Raw genomic sequence first — 24078 nt, 5'->3', positions numbered from 1 at the left:
GACTCAAGTGCCCTGGAGGACACCAGGAGGCGACACTAGAGGAACGAATTCTCAGAAGGAGGGAAGACGGAAGCAGGTCCCCCCACAGAACGGGCCGTGGTGACAGTGGCATCCACAAAGCCAACTGTCAGTGTTTTCTGTTCCCCGAGAACCTGATGCTTCTTACGGGAAGACCCAGAGGCCTCCACTGCCCCTCTCCTCCGCGGACCTCGTTCCAGCCAACCCGGGGGTCAGCAGCCGCTCCTGGTCCGCGACCCAAAGTCCCTCCCTCCTCGCCTGCTGCAAGTGGAGGCCCGCCCACGTGGGTGGCTTCCGTTGGGTTTGGACCACAGAAAGCCCGGGCAGGACACTGGGAGAGGCTGGGAGAGGCCGCGGGCGCGTCCCCTCCGCCCCGACTGTCCCCTCTCCCTTTTTGTGGGAAACCCTCTCTTCACTGGGTTCTTGTGTGTTTTCTGTTTCCTGCTGGGACCCTTCATAGAATATGGAAGGAGGGAAAGTTCACTACCTCCAGATGCTGCTCCTAAAACCTCCCGGGGCGAGCCTCCATCTCTTCCCGACCGGCTGGAGGGAAAAACTGTCAGTTCTCGGGGATGGTGGAGCCACAAGACGGGAGCACCTGGGCCCTGGAGTCCCCACCGTGGAAGGTCACCTGCCGATTATCTGTTGGGACTTTTTGCAGGAGGAATATGATCCTGTGCTACGCGGATGCAGAGGTGGGGCTCTCTGTTACCGCAGCGAACACGATCTAGTACCTCTCAATGGGACTCCCCCGCCCTAGCTGAGAAGCTGGCTCCACCCCCAACCCCAGAGTCACGTGACCCGGAGCTTAATCCAGTCGGAGCCCACCCTTCACCTTCCCATAGCCCCTCTGACTGGTTCTGGCGTAAGTACCTCACCCCATGAGCAGCCAATCAACGACAAGAATGCGTTCGCTAAGAATTCTGGGAAGGGCTGGGGCTGGGGCTCAGCGGTAGAGCGCTCCCCTCCCACGGGCAGGACCCGGGTTGGAGCCTCAGCACCTCGTTAAAAAAAATAAATAAATAAAGGCATTGTGTTGTGTCCATCTACACCTAAAAAAATTAAATAAATAAATAAATAAAATAATAAATAAATAAAATAAACAAGTGAAATAAAGGTGTTGTGTCCAACTACAACTAAAACAATAATAATAATTTAAAAAAAAAAAGAATTCTGGGAGGCCATTTGGGAGGAGGAGAGGCGTCTTTGCTCTGAGCTGGGAGGAAGGGCGGCAGGAGCTGTGGGCCAGGCCCGGAGAACAGAGCCAACTGCAGAGACCTATCCCAGAAAAAGACCTGAGGCCGAACGGTGTCATCTGTCCCCTGGATCCCGCCAGGCCTGCAGCTGGACACAGTGTGGACCCCGCCTGGTCCCCTGCACCCGCAGCCAGGAGCCAGTGCAAGTCCCTCTTCCTGCTCACGCCCCTCAGGTGTCTCCCCCTTTGTAACGGGCCAGGGCGCAGCATTGTGGGTCTAATGCCCACCCTGGAGGCAGGGCGCTGAGGCCCGAGTCCCTCGGGACCATCTTGGCAGGAAGGGCTCTGCCATGCTGCACGTCCAGGCGGGGACTGCAGGACGGAGCTCGGTGTCAGGAAGCAAGTCCAGTCCCCAAACCAACGTCTCTTATGTGACCTCAGGGGTGCGGGCTGGCCCAGCCGAGGGCCCGTGGCTAATGGCTTGGGCAGCTCTCTCTGTGTTAATCATTATTTCAATTCTACATCTTCGTAGGCGAGCGAGGTGATTCCGCCATGGACACATGGGTGATGATGGCATCCGGACGGTGCGCATTTCCACCCCTTGACTAACACTTTCCGTGACCGCACATGCAGTGACCGCACATGTTCTTATGAAGTCCCTGCAATATCTCACTACTTCAAAATACCTACAAGAGAGGGTCGGCGTGCTCCGGGCACACAGAGATGGTGAATGTCGGCGGTGACGGACATGCTGGTCACCGGGACCGGACCACTGGACACTGCGTACACCTCCTGAAATATGTGACAATATGTGTCAGTTGATTTTTTTTTTTTTAAAGGAGTGAACTTCCCCATCCTGGACCCTAACGGGTGACACCACAGTCTCGGTGACACAGTGTGGTGATAGCTAAAAGGTGCTTTGAAGAAAAGGCTCCACTCCTGTTATTAATAAATGGTCACTGCTGAATTGCTTCCAGAAACCCCGGGGGCCAGGGGCTGTCCAGCGACTCTCTTGGCCAGAACTCCAAAGACCATCTGTGGCAGATACATCCTCCAGAGCATATACCCTTGGCAGGATCACAAATTGCTTTCCTTGCCCAGAGAATTCAACCAGAAAAGGAACAGAGATGGAGGACGGGGAGGGCGAGATCATGCCAGTGTGAATTAGCTTCCAGGCTGATCAATGACTTCCACCTCCACACCACCATCCGGACCCAGAGCACACTGGCCCTTCCCCGCAAGGCCACAGTCTTTTCCTAACTGCTCTCAGTTTCTGTTCTTGCCCGGTTCCAACTCATTCTCCACATAACAGTCCACAGGGCTGTTCACACATATGGTCATCATATCACAGCTTCGGTGGCCTGACAGAGCCCTGGGGATAAATATCAAATCCCTAGGCACCTGCCACAGGACCTTTACACGTGCTGTTCCTTCTGACCAGAACATCTTTCTCACCATCTCTCTCCCACTAAGGGCTCTGCTTACCACCACTTCCTTGGGGGAATTGTTTTATAGTCATTGACTTAGTTACTTAGTGATGTTGGGAATCAAACCTGGGGCCTGTGCGTGCTAAGTGCAACCTCTGCCACTGAACTTCATCTCTAACTCGGAAGTGGCTCTGTTTGTTCCTTGTAGAGCAAACTGGGCTGGTCCCTCCTCACGGGGCTTATGGCATTTGTCATTGTCCATCGAGTAACAATTGCTATTTGTCCATCCTCCTCACCAGACTGGACGCTCCATGAGAGCAGTGCCTGCCTCTGTCAAGCCCACCCTTGCAGCCCAGCGCCGAGTACACAGCTGGTGCTCATTAAAGACACATGGATTGACAGGCTTAGCAAAAACCAGACAGGGTGGAAAGGAATGAGACTCTCACAACCAAAGGAGCAGCTCTGCAGGCCACCAGAGCGAGAATGGCCTTTTCAATAAATGGCGCTGGGATGATTCTTAGGGAACGAGGAGGAAGGTGGGTCCCTCTAACACTGTGTGCAAAAGTCCAGACTCTGCACCAGACTCTAGGACTTTCGGAAATATTATAAAATATATCCATGGCCTTAGGGTGGAGATGATTTCTTCAGTAAGATGCCAAACTGACAAACCAAGCAGGCAAAGCTGCCTCGATTCAACCACACGAGCTAAGGACGGCGCTGGCCAAAAGACATCGTGGGAAGGACCAGAGACACGCCAAGAGCAGAGAGTGCTGCCGCGCAGGCCAGCGGCAAGAGCCAGGTGCCGGCATATGTAAAGATCCTCTACAAATCAATATGGAAAAAGCCTCCAACAACCCAACAAAACCAGCAGACAGGGCAGGAGACGGTGCTTCACAGAAGAGAAAATCCAACGGCCGATCATGCATCAGACACGTCCACCCACATCTGTATCCAAGGGATGCAAACTAACATCAGGACCCAAGTCACCAACACCCACAAGAAAGGCCTCCGCGGCCGGCAGGAGCAGAACGTCACACGGTCCCCTTGGAAAGCAGAGCGGAGTCTCCAGCCACGGCCAAGACCCACGGTCACTAGCCGGTCACTCACACAGAGGGAGTGAGATGCACAGCCGCTCAGCAACGTGGGTCCTGACGGCCCGAATGGGAATGGACACGCCCACGGCCAGTGGAGGGCCAGGTGACCACAGGATGAGGCCGTGCAAGGGTGACGGTGAGCCACGGAGAACACGGAGCTGCCTTGGGACATGCACAACTCGGTACCACGACGTCCACTGGCACCGCAGGGCGGGGAAGGGACCCGGGAAGGCCAGCAGGTGACTCCCCCGGAAGTCCCCGAGGGCGGCTCCTCCAGGAAGGAAGGAGGGGTTGGCCTGGGGACAGACAGGCGCAAGGGCCTGAGCACGTGGTGGCCTGGTGGCTCCTGGGTAAGACGGACATGGACATCGGACTTCGTCTATTTTTTATTTTTTTGGTACCAGGGTTGAACTCGGGCCCTCGACCACCGAGCCACGTCCCCAGCCCTGTTTTGTGTTTATTTAGAGACAGGTTCTCTGAGTGGCTTCGGGCCTCCTGTTGCTGAGGCTGCTTTGAACCCACGATCCTCCTGCCTCAGCCTCCCTGGCCGCTGGGATGACAGGAGGACGCCACCTGCCCGGCTTGGACATGAGGCTTTTAAACTGGGCTCTGAGTGTCTTGATGGGTCTGCTTCTCTGTCCCCTGGTCCCTGTCTTTGTCTCTCCTTGGCCTGGCTCATTCCGTCCCTCCTAGTCTCTGTGTCCATCTGTCTCTGCCACCCTTCCTGCCCCCCACCCCCGTCACACACAGACGCAAAATCAGCTGAAGCCAGACCGGAAGGAAGAGGCACAGACACCAGGGGCGGCTGAGAGGGGGACGTGAGGGACAAAGGCCCCCACGGAAGGAGGACGCTGCAGACCAGGAAATGAAAAGAGGCCAGGGGGGCCCGGGAGGCAATGAGGCCGAGGGAGGCGGCCGGGGACAGGGCGGCCCCCTGCCCTCCCTCTCCCGGTCCCTGTGCGCCCCCCCACCCCGTCCCTCCGTCTCTGTCCCTCTCTCTGTCCCCCATCATCACACCGGCCCCATCTCCCCCTCAACCCGTTTACCGGGCGGCCACTCGGCGCCACAACAGTGTGCAGCAAAAGGGACCCAGGTGGCCTATCCCCTGGCCACGAAACGTCCGCAGGCAGACACCTGCCCAGATGGGGCCGGCTGCCTGGGCGCGGGCGGGGACAGTGGGCCACCCGCCCCGGCCTCATTAATCCACTATCAAACCCTCGCAGCGCGCGAGCTGTAGCCCGAGTCATGAAATATTCAGCGACAGGCGCCCGGCTGAGATGAAACCGCTCTCCCGGGGACGCCGGGGACAGGACACGGGCCTGCTGCTGGGACAGACCCGGCCGACGGCCACAGGACCAAGGCACCCGGGGGGCGGGGAGACAGGGGAGGGGCCCACACAGGGACAGGGAGAGTGGGGACTGGGGAGCACGTGGGAGGGGACGTCTAACCCACCAGAACAGGCCCCTCCCCGCGGGCCCGCCCAGCTCTTGGGGACACACATCTGAGGGTTGGCCCCTCTGGGAGTGGTCCCTGCGAAGCCAGCACCTGTCCCCAAAGGCTTATCCTTTGCTGGACGTGTGCCTTTGGCTGGAGCCCTGAGAGGCCCCCTCCTCGGTGTGCACGGTGCCTCTGATGGAGCCACGGGAGGCGCATGTCCACAGCCACTGTCCCCGGGACCCGTGTGCACCAGTAAGAGACAGACGGACGGACAGACGAGGTCCATGCCCCCGCTCACGGGGTGCGTGATTCCCCAGAGACGGGCCTCGGTGCAGGGACTGTCCCCAGAGCTGCCTCCAACTGAGCAAGCTCAGGGCCAGGGAGGGTCCCCCATAAGGGTCAGGCCTGGCTGTGTCCACGCAGGTGTGGGGCGGGGTGGGTGGGACACCTGCTGGTCACTTGGGGAGCCCAGAGAGTGACCGTGCCCTGGAGGAGGGGCCCATCTACCACAGAGGTGCCCAGAGACACGGCACGGGCACCGGGGCAGCGGGGAGGGGCGGGGGAGGGGCGGGGGCCTGCGGTGACGGTGCCACCAGCTCCCCTCCGAGCCCCAAGCCCATCCTGTGACACGGACATGAGTGGCACATGCCCTTTCCGGATGAGGCCAGGTGACGAGGACAGACGCAGGCGGCAGCGGCCTCCTCCCTCCGCAGCAGCCCGGCCCCAAGGCCCAATCCGTGCCCAGCCTTGCTCCTCCTGGGATCCGCCCTGGGGCAGGGGACAGGGACAAAGACCCCTCGACCAGGACGCCCCCCACGGCGCGGCCAGCCACGTGGAAACAGCTGCTCTCAGAACTTCCAAAAGGGACCCGTTTCTGCTGCAGGAAACGGATGGCGCCGTGAGCCCCGGGGAGGGACACGAGGGACCCTCCAAGTTGGCCTCTGCCCAGCCCGGGTCCACGGAGGCCCGTGCCCGCCCTGGGCCTGGCAGGAAGAGCTGGCCTCAGCCACTGTGGCTGCGAGGATGGTGGCCCTTGTGTCCCCCGCCCAGGGCTCTGCCCCCTGCACCCTCCGTCTATTTATATCCCGGAGCTGTCCAGCCGTGGGCTCTGAAGTTCAGGGACACGGGCTCCGTGGAGGGGAAGCTGCGAACTGAAGTCAAGTCGCCCACAACCCTGCCTGCTCCACGCCCCTCGCAGGGCACGCGTGACATCGGGTTCCTCAACTTGGGCACCCGTGACATCCTGGGCTGGTGCCTCCCCAGGCCGCTCCTGGGCTTTGCGGGTCATTTAACAGCGTCCCTGGCTTCTACCCACCAGGTGCCAACGGCGTCCCACCACACCCCCCTGCATTCGTGACAGCCAAAAGCGTCTCCAGACGGTGCCAAAAATCCCCACAGTGACAACGTCACTCCCCCCACCCCGAGTCCAAAAGCACACGCAGCCCAGGAAAAACGCCAAACCAACTGACTGATCTCTGCCCGCTCCTCGCTGGCCACACCTGGAACCCACCAGCCACCTGGTGGCACAAGCCCTTCGACAGACTCAGAGGAAGCGGTGACCACACGGCTTCAGCGATGGCCTGGAGAATTCCCTTCCGAAAACTGTCAGAACCTGGGACAGAGACTCCCACACAAAGATGTCCCTGCACCATTACTGATGAGGACAGAAGGGACGACCGTGGTCCCAGGGAACCTAATGCAGCCACCAAGCAGAGCTCCATCGGCCATCGGCGACAGTCTCCTGGGGCAGCTGCCAACCCGCACAGCACCATTGGGAATTTAAACAAGACGCCCCTTCCTGAAGTTGTTGGGTCCATCTGTCAAAAAACTGTCACAATATCTTCATCTTTGTTAGAACAAGCTCCTTCAGCCCCATCAGCCGCGACTCAGAAGGAACACCCACAGCCTGGCCCTCCACAGGCCGAAGGTTGCCTCTGAGCAGTGCACGGCCCAGGCCGCTGTCTAGGGCGGCCCTGAGGTTTCGGAGGCCCCCAGCAGCATGGAACTGTGCTCCCAAGTTCAGATTCATAAAGTGAGAGGGAAAGCAGTACATTAAAATGTCTTCAGAGATTCTTTCTGGATGGGAGGATATACATATATTTTTCATTTTTCTATGTACTTTAGATGTTCAATAAATTAAGAGGATAAGCCTCTTGGAGAAGGTGACTTCCGGGTCCTAAAAGAAGAGGAGGAGGAGGGGGAGGAGGAGGGGGAGGAGGAGGGGGAGGGGCAGGAGGGAGGAGGGGAAGGGGAGAAGAAGAGGAGGAGGAGGGGGAGAGAAAGGAAGAGGGAGAGGAGGAGGGGGAGGAGAGGAGGGGGAGGGGGAGGAGGAGGGGGAGAGGAGGGAGAGGAGGGCGGGGAAGAGGGGGAGGAGGGAGAGGAGGAAGAGGAGGGACAGGAGGACGGGGATGGGCAGGAGGGGAGGAAGGGAAGGAGAGGGGGAAGAGGAGGGGGGAGGAGGGAGAGGAGGAGGAAGTGGAGGAGGGAGAGGGGGAGGGAGGGAAAGGGAAGAAAGGAAAGATCCGAATAATGAAGTAAATGAAAAAGAGGAGCTAGCCACAGGGAGATGTGACAAGATGAAAAGGGACAGGCACCGAGGGCACAGCCAGGCAGAACGAGCCAGGTGTGGGCAGCAGAGGCCAGGGGCGGGGCGGAGTGGAGGGATGGATCACAAACAAGGACCCACTCCGTGGGGTCCGGCAGGACCTGCCCCCGTCATCTGCAGCCCTGGCGGGCGGGCAGCGTCCAGACACTGACTCAAACTGCTCAGAGGAGAGACTCCACCAGCCACCTCCTGTGTCACCCTGGCCATCCACGAAGCAGCAACCGAGGGACTCGACTTTGGTCCCAGACTGAAGCCAACAAAACTAGACGTTTCCAGAAGTTCAGCAGTCCCTTCAGCAACACTGTCTCCACCCAATTAAATGGCCACACCTGTCACCATGCAGGACTGTTGGGGGACAAGAGAAAGGCACCCTGCCCTCCCCCCTCAAGGGGTTTTCCAATTGAAGAGGGACGTCAGAAATATACAATCTCATCGACTTTATCCAAGTGTGTCACTCCTCTGGTCCCAGAGAAGACGCAGCAAAGGCAGTGAGCAGACTCACTGGGTCCCCAGTCAACGAGGAGACCGGACGTCGGCGGTCAGACGTGGACGCTCACCCCAGCCACACACCTCACACCCAGCACCCACCACCCATCTTCTCATCCTTCCATCTAGTCACCCTGTCTGCTGTCTGCCCACGTAGTCACCACACACCAGTCCACCCAGCCATCCATCCATCCATCCATCTGTCCACCCACCTGCCCAACCATCTACGGATCCACACGTCCACCTCCCCATAACCTCTCCACCTGCCCACCAGCCATCCAACAGCCATCCTCCTTCATCTCACCCAACGATCTGTCCGTCTGTCTGTCCATCCGTCCGTCCACCCACCCGTCCATGAGATGCCTCTCTTTCCCCCAGACCACAGACATGGTCCATAACTTACTGCGCGTGACTAGGGACGGATGAAGTGTCGAGATCTGCACGGTGACAGCTCTTCCAAAGAGAACTGAAGTCACAGACATGGGTGGACATTGCCGCGCGTTCAAGACCCAAGCGCTTCAAGTCCTCACCAGACCCTGTTGGAAGTCAGCCAGCTCTTGCTGCTTTGGTATGTCCAAAGACGGTGACCTCAGGGACAGGGCAAGGGCAGGCACAGAGTGGGGCTGCAGGAAGGAGGAGCTGTGGGGGCCCTGGGTCACAGGGATGGCAGACAGAGGCCTGGGACCATGGGAATCTTCCCTAAGAGGCAGGGGAGCCGTGCTGGGTCCTGGAGACCTGGTGTCAACAGATCCCCATCTTCCCCCTCGGCTTGTGACTTGGAGCAGTTTGGTTGGGCTGACCCTTCAGAAGACTCAGTCAACAGTACAGATGCCAAAGGATATCGGAGCTGAGAGCCCTGGCAATGGAAGGCAGGACATTAACACTATGTGGCACCAACTGTGTGCCACGCACTATTCCAAGCGCTGGGTCAGAGAAGCCCAAACATGGCCACCTAAACCCATCCACCGTCCACCGCCCTTCCCCTTGTAGACCCGTATCCTATTACCAAGTACTGAGCACCATTCAGCAGGACTGCGGACGAGTGCCCGTCACCTTCCAAGATGGGTGCCCTCCATCTGTTTGGAGTCCAACATCAAGGCACGGGCCCCTGGTGGAAGTCCTCTGGCTGCATCATCCCATGGCAGAAGGGGGAAGGGCAAGAAAGCAAGCAAGACCAGAGAGAGGCCTGGGGGGGACTAGCCGATCCTTTTATCAGGGACCCATCCCCATGATAATGGCATTAAGCCATTCATGAGGGTCCAGCTCTCATGACCTAATCTTTTTTTTTTTCTTTTTTCCTCCCAGTGCTTGGGATGGACCCAGGGCCTCCCGTGCGCAGGGCAAGCGCTCTAACCCTGAGCTCCATGCCCACCTGCGAATCGCCTCTTCGAGGTCTCACCTCTCAATACGGTGGCATGGGAATTCAGTTTCCAACACGTGCACCTCGGGGAACACGCAAACCACGGCAGAGACCAAAGCACAGAACACGGAAGGGACTTGGTCACCCAGCCAATGACTGGCAGAGCTAGGACTCCAGCCCCTGTCCCCTGCTCCAGAGCCCATGCTGTCCGCTCGGCCACCTGCGTTGCTAACGTCTACCCCACGGGCAGCGGCTCACCCGCGCTGCAGGGACGGGCTATCTGGTCAACCCGGCTCTTCAGGACCCACAAGGAGACTGGGGAATAGCTGGGCCACTTTCTGCCTGGTGGCTGGTGGCCCATAAATGCTGACAAATCTCAGCTGGCTCTAGCTGGAGCCTGATCCCCAAGCACACAGACTCAAATTAACACCTTGAATCCATTCATTTACTCAGAAGTGATTGATTCATCACGGCGGTACTGATCATGGTAACCAAAAAAAAAAAAAAAGAGAGAGAGAGAGAGAATGCTGGGTGTCTCCCAAACGTCCGTCACCAGGAAAATGGATACATCATTGAATCATCACAGAACACAATATTATAGAGCCAAGAAAAATACGGTAAATGATCGGTAATTACATTCAACAAGAAATGAATCTTAGAGCGTAGAGTAAAAAGAGCAGGTTTGAGTCCCCGACGATGTAAAACTCAGGAACAAGGAAAGCCGAATGTCTACCGCTGAAGTGTAGGTAGATATCTACCAGTTTTTAAAAAAGAAAATGCAAGGGAATGAGGACCCCCGCAGGACCCGCTCGCCCTGGGGAGGGGTGGGGGATGGGAGGAAAGCGGGGTGGGGGGTGGGCGGTGGCAGGTGGAAGCCTCTCCCCGCTCCTCCTAGGCCAGGTCTGTGACAGCGCCAGGTGGGAACTCGCAGGGACATCAGAGCTGCAGGCCCCACCAACAGAACCCCGGACCCCAAGCCCTGGGAACGAGGTCCACCTGGCCGGTCAGCAGCTCCAGGTGATGCGGGTGAGAAATCCTGCCCCAGGGCCCAAGCGCCTGGCAGGGCTAAGGACCACACTTTGAGAACCCACGTTCTAGTTCTTGATGGTGGTGACAGATCCACCAGGACATCCATCACAGTCATCCCTCAGCATCTGGGGGGACAGTTTCCAGAATCCCACACACACCCTTCCTCCTGCAGGCACCAGAATCCTCACATTCTCAGGTCCCTTCTGCAAAATGGCACAGTATTTACACAGAACCTCCCCACAATCCTCTGCATATTTAAAGTCTTCTGTGGAAGACGGAGAGCGGGATACTGTATCAAGTGGGGTTGTGCTTGATACAATGTAAACGCTGTGCCGACAGCTGCTACACTGTGTCACTGAGGGAAGGGGGGGGCTCTAGGATGCGCAGCACAGACCCAAACTGTCTCCTATTTTCCACCTGCGGCAGGTTGAATTCGTGGCTATGGGCACGGCAGGCTGTCTGTTTAATTAAATAACTAAAAATGGGCAAAAGGAAAGACTTGTACGGGCAGAGAGGGGTGGATCTGGATTAGAATTAAAGTCTTTTAATCTGGGGTGCAAAGAGACATCCTGCAATTTCATATTCAGTCCCTGAAGGCACCAGCTCAGAACTAGTCATGACCACGATTCGCACCAAGTGTTAACTTCAGACTTCTCGGGGTCTGAGGCCCATCGATGTGCCTACTTAAAATATATATATATAAACTCAGGGTCTTGCTGAGTTGCTCAGGCCCTTGCCAAGTTGCTGAGGCTGGCTTTGAACTCTTGATCCTCCTGCCTCAGTCTCCTGGCAGGAATCACGGTATGTACCACCACACCTGGCGGGATCTGCCTACGTTTCACAGGCTGACTGTACACGCCCCGGGCTCCCTGGGAACAGCATCTCATCCTCCCTACAACTCCTTGGACAACACTGCTCTCTCCATCTTACAGACGAGAACACTGGGTTGCTCTGAGCTGAAGCTGGGGTCTGCAGTCAGGGTTGCCTGTCCCCAAGCCCTGGATGTGTCACCTCCACCCAGCATCACCACCTCTCCCCCATCCAAGCCCGGCCCCTGGTGCTATGGCTCCAACAGGGCTTACTACCTAACGTAGTACCTCTGGGCGGACGTGGGAGTAGAGGGTCCTCCCACTAACAGGCCTAAAAGGAGAACTGAACTTGACATTGTGATGTCAGGTGGGCATCACAACTGCATTTCTCTCATGGCTCCATCCAGAGAGGAAGCTGCCACCAGGGGTTGGGGCGGAGGCTGCCCATTCCTAGCTGCAGGTCCCTCTGAGCACCAAGCACCTTTAAGGAAGACCAGGGCTCCTCCCAGTCTGAGCAGAAGGTAAAGCCATGTGTGACCCCAGCTGGACGGTGACACTGATGTGGACTTCACCAAGCTCTGCACTCCGTGGCCAGGACCTCGCTTGCGCCTTAAGGTGCCCACCCACTTGGCTCCCTCTCCAGGAATGTTCCTTGAATTCTCTCCTCTCCCAGGCGACCAGGGAGGAGGAGACGGGCGCTGGTGGCAGGTGGCGTGGGGCACCCGAGTTCTAACCCAACACCTGAGCAAGGCTCTTCTGCCAAGTTTGCTGGGGACTCCTGAGGGTGGCCACAGAACCTGCCCTGAGCCCACAGCCTCCTTCTGAGCTGGACTCCTGACCAGTCCTGAAGGACAGGACGGCGGGTGGGAGGGGAGAGCAGGAAGCTAATTATACACTTTAAAACCCTCACCTTGTCACCCACGGGGGAGGGACCGAAGGAGAGGAAGAGAATTAAATTTATCTTAGACAGAAGGGAATAGGGAAAACTGGGTCAAGTGGGCATGCATTATTTTTTTCTTTCCCCTGAAAGCTTCCAGAGAGAACAGAGGATGCAAGATGTCCCAGAGTCCTCTCCAGGGAGCGCCACGCAGCCTGGCAAAGTCCCCGGCCTGTCGTGGAAGGACCCTCTACTCCTCCTCCTCCTGCCAGAGAGCCCGCCTGGAGCCAAAGCTCCCCCAAAGAGAGCCCTGGAGACCACACGCCCCTGTTCTCTGACAGTGCTCGTAGTTGGAGCCTTCTTTGTACCAGAGATTGTGGTGGCCACGTCGCCGGCCTGACCCCATTTAACCTCCAGGACCCCCAGGACAGAGGCTGCCGGAGGCGACACACCCCTCAGACCTGCGAGAAGCCGGAGTCCCAGTGCCCAAGTCGGAGCAGCCGGGGAGACCCTCGAACCCCGGGGCCATTGGACCAGAATCCAAAGAGGTTTTCCCCTCCTCCCTGTCCTCCTCCCGGTGGGCGCCAACCAGTTCCCTCCCCAAGGCTGACACCCTCCTTGGAGAGGCGCGACCACCCAGTGCGGGGGTGGGGGGGTGGGGGAGGGCCCTGACCATCTCTGGACCGAGCCCAGCTTCCCAACGGTGCCTCCTCTGGCTGAGGGGAGGCAGACTCAGGCTCGCTCCTGGGGGGCAACGGGGACAGGGATGTGACCCCAAGCACCTGGGAGATGCACCCCAAGTCCCTCAAGGGCCACTGCTTCCAAGTACGCAAGCACCACCCTGCCAGAGACCTCGGTCAGCGTGGTCATCTCCTCCCTGTCCTCCCCTCACACCACCGACGGCACAGCAATCGGTGGGACGCTGTGTGGTCCACCAACATCTACCAGGTGGCTGCTTTGTGCCGGGGGGGTGGCGGCGATGAACAGGGTAAGGGGCATGACCCCCACGGCCTGGGAACTTGGCTTTTTACCAGCAACAGGCAGAACCAGAGCCTTCCACGCCAGGGAGCCCCTCTCTCCGCGGCGCAGACGCTGAGCTGGAGACCCCGACCTCCGTCTCTCCCTGGGGTTTGACCCTACCTCGTCCTGCAAGGTTCACACCCCTGACCCTCAGCCCCTGAGGCCACATGTGCTTTGGCGTGGAGAATCTGGGGCTTTGGGAAGGATGACAAAGACACAGAAGTAAAATGGCGAGCAGCTTGGCGAACCCCGGGGTGGCCTCTTATCGAGTTCAACACGCACAGCCGGGCGACTCGGCCATCCCACGCCTGGGCATTTACTCGCCCAAGGGAAACGGGATGCACACCGCCAATGTCCCCGTTAAAACCTGTAAACCAACGTGGGGGCTGCTCTGTTCACCACGGCCCTCACTGGGGACAGCCCACAGGTCCTTTGGCTGGGAAATGAGTGCGCTGTGGTGCGGCCATACCACGGAATACTACCCAGCTCTAAAGGGGACAGGCTGCGGCCAGCTGCCACACAGTGAGCGGACCTCAAGGGCCCAGTGAAGCCAGACTCCAAAAGCTACGTATTGCATGATTCTATTTATATAACCTTCTAAAAAAGGCAGAAGTACAGGCCTGGAGATCGGATCACTGGTTGCAAGGAACCGGGGGAGCAGGTGCTGACTCAGAGGGGCACCGAGGGATAAGCTGGGGCCACGGAACAGTTCCATTTTTTGATTCGATGGTGGTGGCAACATGACCACATGCATTTATCAAGACTCATAGGCCACGACATCAAAAGGATGAATTTTGCTACAAATACCTCAACAAACCTGACTCTTCACAGAAACAAGAAAGGAGGACAGGATGGGTCGGCCCTCCGAACTGGAGAGTCCAAGTGCAGCCCAGGGACAAGCGGCACAGTCCCAAGAGGTCTTATCCCAAACCCGATGGGCCAGAGCCACCATTTAAGGAGAGTCCTGGGTTCGAGAAGCGCTAGCCCCTGCCCAAGGCCCCACTGTAAGGAGAGACTCTTTCCCACTGAAAGCACAGAAGCACTTGACCCACCAGCCCCTGGAGCTTTGCCACAAGCACTCTAGAGATGTCACTCTCTGGCGATCAGGGGACCGACCCAGGGCATCCTGAGAGACGATCAGACCATGCACCGTGAGCCCAGAGAGAAACCAAGAAACAAAACTCAAAGTATGGTGTCTGCGAAATGGACACCACTTCCACACCAGCAGGAAGTCGGAAAATCCTAAATTGAAGCACCCGAAGGCCTTCTGTGAGCGTGGCGCTCCCTCCTCCTCAGGCCCTCCTGACATCCCTGTGGGGGGACAGATCCAGATGCACACACGCCCGAAAATGAAAACTGTGAATCAGGGCTGCACGAGGGCTGGGATGTGGCCAGAGCCAAGAGTGCGTGTCTAGCCCCCGGTGGGATCCATCTCCAGCCCACGAAAAAACACCCCCCCCCAAAAAAAAAGCTGACATAGATTCAGTTCTGATCAGGTCTTATCTCCAAATGAGCTCATCTTTTGATTTTTGGAGTTTCTTGGATTGGGCAACTGTGGATAACGGGTCGCACCCTTGTTGAATAGACTCCCAGCTCGAAAGCCAGGTTAATAATTCCCAGAATTTTGACTTCCCGGGAATACCAGCCAAGCCCCTCTAGCAGAGGGATCCTAAGGCTCATGCCGTCCAGCCCTGTACACAGTAATGCCTTCTAGAACATTCTACTTTTCAGGACAGGCTGAATCTCACAATGTGCTCTCACATCTCCCAGGGCTTCCTCTGCTTCCCAAGTAGAACACGCCTTTCAAAAAAAAAAATCCCTGGGGCCATGCCAATGAGCCCATGTCCCTAGGTTCCGATGCCAATGCGACTCTGGACTTCTTCTAGAGTTCTCAGAAACACGCGTGAGGAGCCGGGATCCTGGCGTGATGCAGGAGACGGAGCGTGCTCACACACAGGCCCACGTCCCCAGCCCTTGTGATGGCTCAAATGTCTACACGCCGCGGTGGGGAGCCTCTGGCACAGGGCTGGGAGGATGACAGAGGCATTTGGTAGCACATCAGAAGGAACGAGAGGCATTAAGTGGGGGCCCTGGGAGAACTGACAGATGCACCTCATTGAACTGACAGATCTGAGCTCTTCGGAAGCTATCTGAGCCATCTTCCAATGAATGAATATGTGGGACCAAGACGGGTGACATACTTGAAGAGATAGAGGCAGCAACGTAAATCGGAACAACAAACACTTCCAGTTCCGTTGTCTTCCTTAGGTAGGGAAAAGCAACGTGAATGAGAGCCCCTCACTGTCATTGCTGGCTGCAAGTCAGAGCTGCTGGGGACAGAAGACACCGCAGTGGCAAATGGCCCCGGAGGGTAGGGACACAAGGGCGCACCGTGTGGGTATCGCACCTGCAAGTTACTCTCAGACTCTGTGAGCACGGGGCCAGGATCAGGGAACATTTACTCCTTTTCCTCCCCAAGGCAGCAAGACTACCCTCCTCGTCGCCCACAACCCTCAGCAAGCCCTTTCCAAATCCACCCCTCAGCCACAGAAGCGGCCCCCTGACTCCTGCAGCAGTGGCCTCCACCTTCGAGACCCAGCCGAAGAGAACATCCAGTGGGTCCCCGTTTATGCGAGCTTCACGAGGCGGCAACCTGAAGCTGTGGGCTTAGAAGTCAGGGCCACGGTCACCGCTGGCTGGGGAGGGAGGGAGGGAGGGTCCGGGAGCCTGCCCATGGTGCCAGGTGCATGGGTGCCATCATTCTGTGAACATTTAAGAGGCCGATCCTCCCTCGTGCCTGTGCTGGATCGCACATTAGACTCTGATCTCAAAGTTCAGAAGGAGAACTTCAACATGTCTATTTTTGAATGTCAACAGTGTTTGATCAACACGGCCACGGCCCGCCCTGTTGTGCTGACTCCCGACATTCCCAGATCATTTCCTCTCTCTGGCTTGGATTCTGCTGTCCAGCCGCCCCAGCTCTCCGTCCCTCCTCTCTCCATCCCTCCCCAGAAGGCCAGTGCCAGGGACCCAGCTGGGTGGCACAGTGGGGATGGGGCGGGGATCTGCCCCTCTGGGGTGGGGCTGCGCGTTGGCTACCTCAGGCCAGAGAGAGAACAGAAACGGCAGAGAGGAAGGGAAAACGCAGGGACTCATCACAAAGCCACCGAGAGAGCCACTGCCTTGGGCAAGCTGGCCAAAGAGAAGTGACCACCAGCCCGAGCCCCCCGTCACCTACGGGTCCCCCCCGCCCCTCCCTCACCAAGAGCTCTCTGAACTGCAGGACTCGGGCTGGCCGGGGGTGAGCTGAGGACACGCAGGAGGCTCCCCACCTCCTTCCCTTCCTCTCAGAAGACAGCAGACTCAGGCTCCAGAAGGTGGATCTAAAGCCATTTGCAACCCAGAAAGCCACCCGTCCAGCCGTCTTCCCTTGGACGGTCCCTGGCGCTCGGTGTGCACACATCGACAGCTTCCTGTCCTTCAGGCCCCTCACCCTCAATCAGTGGTCACACCACCCCTGAGCACCTCACTGGGCCGGGGCTGCATGCAGTGAGGTGGGGTGGGGGGGCGATCTCTAACTTTTAGGGACAGGCTTCTCATGGGGTTGGAATTCAGGAGGCACAGAACCTGGCTCCTGCCCTGAGCACCAAGCCACACGGCACCTTGGTGAGGGGTACAGACCCACCCAAAAAGGACTTCTGCCAAATCTTCATTTTCATCCCCCTCCAAGGTAGACGCCTCACACACTCCAAACTCACGCTCCCTGGGGCAAGTTCAGCACCCCGAACCCCACAATTTCCATCCCCCCAGAAGTGAATCCACCCATTGTGGCCCTTAAATGGCAACCCCAGTATCACAAAGGGCCAACCCTGTGGGACACACAGTGGTCAAAACCATACTCAGAGGGGTAGGGACCCACGGGGGAGCCCCGGAACCCGCTGGGCCAGGGCACTTCCACCCTGAGGGCAGCTGGTTGGAACCAAGCCGGGAAGCAGCACGTTGGGATGGCATGGTGGCCAGCCAGCCTGGGGAGCAGGGCGTGTCCCCCCACTCGGAATCTGGGTCATACTTAGATAACTGCTAGAAAGCCCAAGCAACCCCCCACCCTTGCCTGCCCACACCTCCGGAGACGGAAGCCTGTTCCAGGTCTGTCTGAAGCACGCAGGGATTTAAAGAAACACGGGAGATCGCATTCTGATAACTCAACAGTGGAAAACACAGTCTTCACCTTCCTCCTCTGAGTCTTTGATTTAAAAAAATAATTAAAAAAAAGACATTTACCTGCTCGAGATGTTCACACGGATGGATGTTGGTTCTTCTCCTGTCCCCTCCCAGCTCCCCAGGGTGGGAGAAGCTGAATCCAACCCAAAGCTGGACATGGCCCCCAGAAAGGACCCAGGCCCCCAGAAAGACCAGTGCTTCCTTCTCTCTCGACCTGTCTTTCTTACTGAAAGAGCCCAGACAGGGTCTTCCCAGGCCTGGGGTCCAGAGAGGGCAAGTGGGATCTGGTTCTTTACACCAAAAAGATGAGAGATGCCACCAGTGACTGGAGGAAGTGGGACCTACAGACATGGGAGGGAATCAGGGGTCCCCAACTGGCCACCACCACCTCGGATCAGGCCAGGGCCCACCCTGGGTGTTCACTCTGGCCAGTGCCGGCCTCTCCCGGGAAGGCCACATGGTCTCCCATTGGCTCTTGGCCCAGGGCCCGGCCGAGCGCAGCCCCCAGCCGGGCCAGGCCGGGATGGAGAAGGATGGAGAAGTCTGAGCCCCGGCTTTGGAGCTTGTGAGGGGCGGCCAGGGCCCCAGCTGCCCAGGCTCCCCTGCCCTGTGGCCACAAGCTCCCAGGCCCCGGCCGGCCCCGGCTCATTGGGGGGCAGTCAGACTTCTCCGGAACCGGCTCTGCCGCCCCCCACCAAGGCCCTGACCGACCCTGGGGCCGATCTCGTTTAGGAAGGGCGCTGAGAAGGGGTCCACGCTGCCCGGCCCCCAGCCCACTCCCGGGGCTCCGGCACCCGCGGGCCCGGCGGGGCGGGGAGACGCCGCGCTCGGTCCCCGCGCCCCAGCCTGGAGGAGCCCCCAGCTCCCACCAGCCCCGGAGGCTCCAGCCCGGGGAGGGCAGGCGGCGGGAGGAGGGGGCGCAGCGCCGGGCTCGGCAAAGGATATGGCCACTCGGTGATCTTCTTGGCGTATTTTCTCACCACGTTGTCCTCGCTGAAGAGGAAGAGGGAGCGGTTGACCGTGAGGCAGTTCTGCCGGACGGGGATGGGGTTGTAGAGGGCCATGGTCCGCGCCCTCTGCGCCATCGACTGCTTGTACATCCTCTGCGCCCCGGGCTGCCCGCCCTGCCGGCTGCCCCCGGCTCCGCGCCCGCCGCCGGCGCCCACGACCACCCCGGCGGCGGCCCCGGAGCCTCCTCCCCCGTAGCGGGCCGGCATCTCGTCTCCGAAGCGGGCCATTCTGCAAAGAGCAAAGGGCTCCCGGTTACGCTGCGGCGAACGTTGCGGAAGACGCCGCCGCCGCCGCGGCTGGTGCTGAGGCTGCGGGGCCCGGGAGGACGGCGGCGGGAGCTGCGGCTGCGGGGACGCGCCTCGGCCCAGCCCATCGGGCGGCGGCGGCTCGGCGCCTGGTCGGGGGCTCACGAGGCGGCTGCCCGGGCCGCGCCGGGGACGGCAGCTCGGGACATCTTCCTGGCTGACCCCGGAGAAGGAGGGGCGGGAGGAGGCGCGGGGGCGGGGCGCGGGGGCCGGGGGGAGGGGCGGGAGGCAGCGAAAAATAACCGAGGAAGGATCCAGGCAATCCCCAGTCCACCCACTCGGAGAAAAATCAGCCACAGGGAGAAGGGAAAGAGGAAAAAGAAAAAAGAAAAGAAAAAACGCCCCAACGCACACCCCCTTTAGGATGCGAACGGGTCGCAAAGGACGCCCCCGGGACGCGGGGAGCTGCCGATGCCTCCGAGGAGCGGTCAGGCCGGCAGCTGGCCCAGGAGTGCGTTCGGCCCGTCTGAAAAAACGTAGATTAAAAACGTCTAGAAAAATGAAAAGCCGGGCTTTGCCAAGGGGAAGGGAGCCCCCCCAAAAGAAAAAGGTCCTCCTCCTGCTTTTCTTGACTTTTCCTAGACCCGAAAAATCCTGAAAGATCGGCAGCCCCCTCCCCCAAAAGAAAATGAAGAATTGGGGGGGGAGGTGGGGGAGGGACGCTCCGGAGGGCTCGGAAGGCGTCTTCAAAGCGCAGAGTCCGCGTTCAAAAAAAAAAAAAAAAAAAAAATTTTTTTTTCCTTCCTGAATCACCAGAAGCTGCCTCTGGGGCTCGGGAGGAGCAGGGGCGCGTGCGTGCGCGCAGCGTGCCGCTCGGCGGCGTCTCGTCTGGGGGCTAAATTGCAGCAATGAAATCCTGAAAATTCCCACCCGCGGGGGGAGACGCGGAGCGAGGAGGTCTGCGCCGCCCAGGGGCTGCTCCTGGCCGCCGCGGTGCCTGCACCCCACCCGCCCGCCGCCCCTGGGTTTTGCTAAAATAATCCTGGCGTGGAGGGCGCAGAGGAGCGAGGGCAATGGGCGCCGCGGTCTGAGCCACCGGCCGGCGAGGCTCCCAGGTCGGCGAGACCCACCCAGAGGCCGGCACCTGATGGCCCGCGACCAATCGCCGAGGCGCGGGGGGACCGGCCTCGCCGAGTTGGTGGGGGAGAGGAGGCCGGAGGGTCGCGCGGCCCGGGGATGGGGGTGACCCCTCCCGGCCTGGGAGCAGACCTCGTTTCCCACCCGGTTCCATTGGTTCCATTTCGGTTGCCTACGACCGAAGCTTCCAGGATCTTGCAAGAGTGGGGGGTGGGGGTGGGGGGAGAAACTTGGAAAGAGAAGGGGATTCCTGTCTGGAGACGCAGAGTCGCAGAGTCGGTGCTCCGCAGATTCGGTCTGTTTAGCAGATCAGTTTTTGAAGGCTGGAAGAATTGGGGTGACTTCTGCAAAAGTTTGCAGGTCTCCGGGCTCAGCGAGCAGGAGTCGGGGGTTATCCCATCTTTGAGACCCTGGAGGTGACCATCTGAACTCCCAGGAGCACGCAATCAGCCAGGCCCTAGATGGCTAGAGAGAATTTCTGGGTGTTCTATGGCGCTTGCTTATCTCCAGAACAACTTTGGTTGCTTTCCATTTGACTTTTTCTACTGTGAAGTTCAATGAACTCAGCAGAAAATGCGTAAAACATAAATGAACAGGTTAAGAAATTGCTGTGGGATGAACACTTGTAAAACCAGATCCATAGGGAGAAACAGAACATCACTAGCTCCCCACAAACCTACCCACATGCTACACACTCTTTCCTTCAGCACTAAACTCTACCTGACTTTTGGGTGTTCCTTATAGTTTTACTACCTCGTTGTACATTCTTGAGCAACACAGTTTTGCTTTCCTTGTTTGGACTTTTACATAAATGGAGTCATATAGTATATACTCTATAGTATCTGGTTTCTTTGGTTCTATATTATATCTTTAGGACTCACCTATTGCCACATATGACAGTGCATGATTCATTTTCTCTGCTACATAATATTCCATTGAAAGTACATACCACAATTTGCTTACTCCCATTGATGGACATCTGGGTTTTTTCCAGCTTGGACTATTACACATTATTGCCTCCAATCCTCTTTGTGCATATAAGCATACATACCTGTAGGAATAGTCTTAGGCTTGGACTTTCTGGGTCCACAGGTAATTTATATCTTTCTGTTTATAAGATGTCAAACTCTCTTACCAAGTGGATCTACCAAGAAGTAACTGAATTTTTACAAAGCATGTATAGACTGGGGTGCAGGGAGGGGACAGGGGTGAAAGAAGAAGAAGAAGACATCAAAGTATTAGCTGTTTGAATCCTACTTAGCTTCATCATGAGTATTTGAGATCATTTGGAACATTCTGGAAACACATGCTTTTATATAGAGTCCCGGTTCGGTGCCTTTGCAGCTTACGTGTTTAAGATTTTCTAACTCGTCAAGCGATGGTTGAAATGACTAAACCAAGAGTGATCTGTGAGGACATGGAGGGCAGGTTCTCAGAGCACTCACCAAATACCAATTTCTGTTCTTGAAATTGTGTTGCAACATCTCAAAGGCAAATGACAATCAGCAAGAAACAGGGAGCACGTGCCCGAGCATGAATGCAGAGAGCCCTCACGCCAGAGGGCTGCACTGTGCAAGGGGAACTGACGACTCTCCCTGCTGGATCTCCCCCAAGAGATGGCGGAGTTGTCTTTTTTTTTTTTTTTTTTTTTTTTTTTTTGGTACCAGGGATTGAACTCAGGGGCACTCAACCACTGAGCCCCATCCCCAGCCCTATTTTGTCTTTTATTTAGACAGAGGATCTCACTGAGTTGCTTAGGGCCTCCATTTTGCTGAGGCTGGCTTTGAACTCACGATCCTCCTGCCTCAGCCTCCGGAGCCGCTGGGATGACAGGCATGTGCCTCTGCACCCAGCTAGGCGCCTGAGTCTTACCCAGGAGCTGGCCTGCAGAGACGCCTGAAGACCCTAAGCGTGTTTGAGAAAGAGTGGCCCACCATGGCCAAGTCTCCTGCTCTTCCACCAGCCCATTTACACATGCAAACGCTGAAGCTGAGAAAGGTCAAGACCTGCCCAAGTCATTGATCCGGGTCTAACCACCTACTCAGGTCGCCGGCTGGAGGGGGCCTTGGAAGCGCCACATTGGAAACCTGGCGGAGTAGCTGACTCCTCTGTGAAGCAGCAGGACACCCTGAGCGCATCCCGGGAGGCACAAGGACCTGCGTCCACAGAGAGAATCACCCGGAAAGCCCAGCACCTTCACACTCCCTAAACAATGGAAGCTTCCAGAATGGCAGAACAGAGGAACAGGCTGCGGAATGGCCAACAGGAGCTTTCTGAGACGGAGGGGCGGCGGGTGAGTGCAGCGTGTGGGGGCTCAGAGAGCAGGGCCGGCCTCCGTTCCCCACGTCCCTAGGCTGTGCCTTCGGGCGTCCAAGAGATGGTCTCCTGGGGGGTGGGGCGGTGGGGGGGACCGACTGGGTGACGGTGGCATGGATGCTCCGCTCTGTGGAGTTGGGGTTCCCTGTGGCTGGGGTCTTGTGTCTCCGTGACAGCCTTCAGGCTGCCCCGGGTTGGGCCACCCTCGGCCACGGGACCTGGGATCCTCCTCTTCGTGTTCCTTGGCCACAGAGCCCCTGTCACAACGCAGACCTCCCTGTCACCAAGGAGTCCTCCGGGACCCCACCCGGCACCCTGGGTGTGTGACCCGCGTCAGTCCCCAGGGCTTCCCCCAGCCCCTGTCTCCATGCGGCAAGTCCCCGGGATGTGGCCTGGGACTGTGTCCCCTGAGGCCAGCGATGACCACGGCTCTGGAAGGGGTCCTTTCCTGGGTGCTCTGGCTGGTGGGTGGGGGAGCTCTGGTGTGGGGGGACCATTTTGTGTCTTGTGCCTTGAGCTGCCCAGCTTCCCGGGCACGACTCACTAAGTGTAGCTGCGCCCAGCAGGTGGAACCAAGGGACCCATAGGTTTCCAAAGCCCCCACCACGGTGGCAGAAGGGCTGACCCTCTCCTGTCGCCCAGTGGCACTCCCAGAGTGTGCCCAACTAGGAAGGGTGACACGTTGGGTCTTCCTTCTCCTTCCCCAGAATCTTCTCAAGTCGTCCAGTGTCCCCTAAATCCCTCTCTTCCAGAGAGAGCCCAACTCGTGCCCCTAAACTTCCCTTATTAATTCACTTTGCAGAGAATAATTACTCTTTCAGCCAAAGGAATGAATCTCTAACACCAGAAAACTGTACATCACCTGGCAGATGGGGGTGGCGGGCTCCTCGGACAAGTCCCTCGGTCGTCCCACTAATACCAGTGACTAGTGTTGACCTGGTAGAGAGGTCTAGAGTCTCATCAGCAGTGCAGGCGGCCGCAGTGAACCGCGGGCTGCAGGAACTGGCTCCTGCCCTTGGTCCTGGTTCTGAATCCGTCCGCCAGCCGGGGCTGGGTCATCCAGCAGCCACGGCACCTCGCCGGCTTGAGGATGCCCCAAGTAAATAACTTGCCGATGGCATTCATTTGACTACCAAGGTGGCAGCCGCTAATCAAGTCACAAGGACCTGCGCACCTGCGCGATGGGTCAGCCACAGCAGTGGGGTCTCTGCCTCCCGGTTTTATACCCCCGGGAAGGAGGACGGAGGTGAGGATCAAAGTGATAAAAGCAAATCTGAGGAGGCAGCCGCCTGTGTGTCGGGGTGCGGGCACCTCAGTGTGAGCCCAGGGTGGGGGCGCACACTGGTGCTCGGGAGGCCCGGGCAGGAGGACTGCTTGAGCCCAGGAGTTGAGGGCTGGCCAGGACAACACAGCTTATAAAACCAAATAAAATGTGGGAGTACAGCCGGGCGCGCTGGCTCACGCTGTCATCCCAGCAGCTCGAGAGGCTGAGGCAGGAGGATCATGAGTTCAAAACCAGCCTCAGCAAAAGAGAGGCCCTAAGCAACTCAGTGAGACCCTGTCTCTAAATAAAACACAAACCGGGCTGGGATGCGGCTCAGTGGTTGAGTGCCTCTGGGTTCAATCCCCGGTACCCCCACAAAAAAATGTGGTTGTCACTCCAGGTATAGCATTACAGGGCCACATGGATGTATCTCATGGATGCTAAAACTTCCAAGAACAAATGAGGCAAAGCTCACTTTGGACACAAACCTAGGTTCAAGCCCCAACTCCAGGACTACCTAGCTGTGT

The 24078-nt window shown here is 58.0% G+C and overlaps 1 protein-coding gene across 2 annotated transcripts in view; it reads right to left on the bottom strand.

Annotated features, from left to right (window-relative positions):
- Positions 1 to 18816, bottom strand: part of Cacna1a (calcium voltage-gated channel subunit alpha1 A) — a 180676-nt gene extending 161860 nt beyond the window's left edge. For both annotated transcript variants that reach the window (XM_077105758.1, XM_077105759.1), the window contains exon 1: positions 18524 to 18816. In XM_077105758.1, coding sequence (XP_076961873.1) covers positions 18524 to 18816 — 293 coding nt within the window. The remainder of the gene's footprint in view (positions 1 to 18523) is intronic.
- Positions 18817 to 24078: the final 5262 nt, after the last annotated feature.

The sequence above is a fragment of the Callospermophilus lateralis genome, chromosome 1, assembly GCF_048772815.1.
Source record: "Callospermophilus lateralis isolate mCalLat2 chromosome 1, mCalLat2.hap1, whole genome shotgun sequence".
Classification (NCBI taxonomy): domain Eukaryota; kingdom Metazoa; phylum Chordata; class Mammalia; order Rodentia; family Sciuridae; genus Callospermophilus; species Callospermophilus lateralis.
Note: the sequence above shows the minus strand (reverse complement) of the source record. Positions and strands in the feature narration are given on the sequence as shown.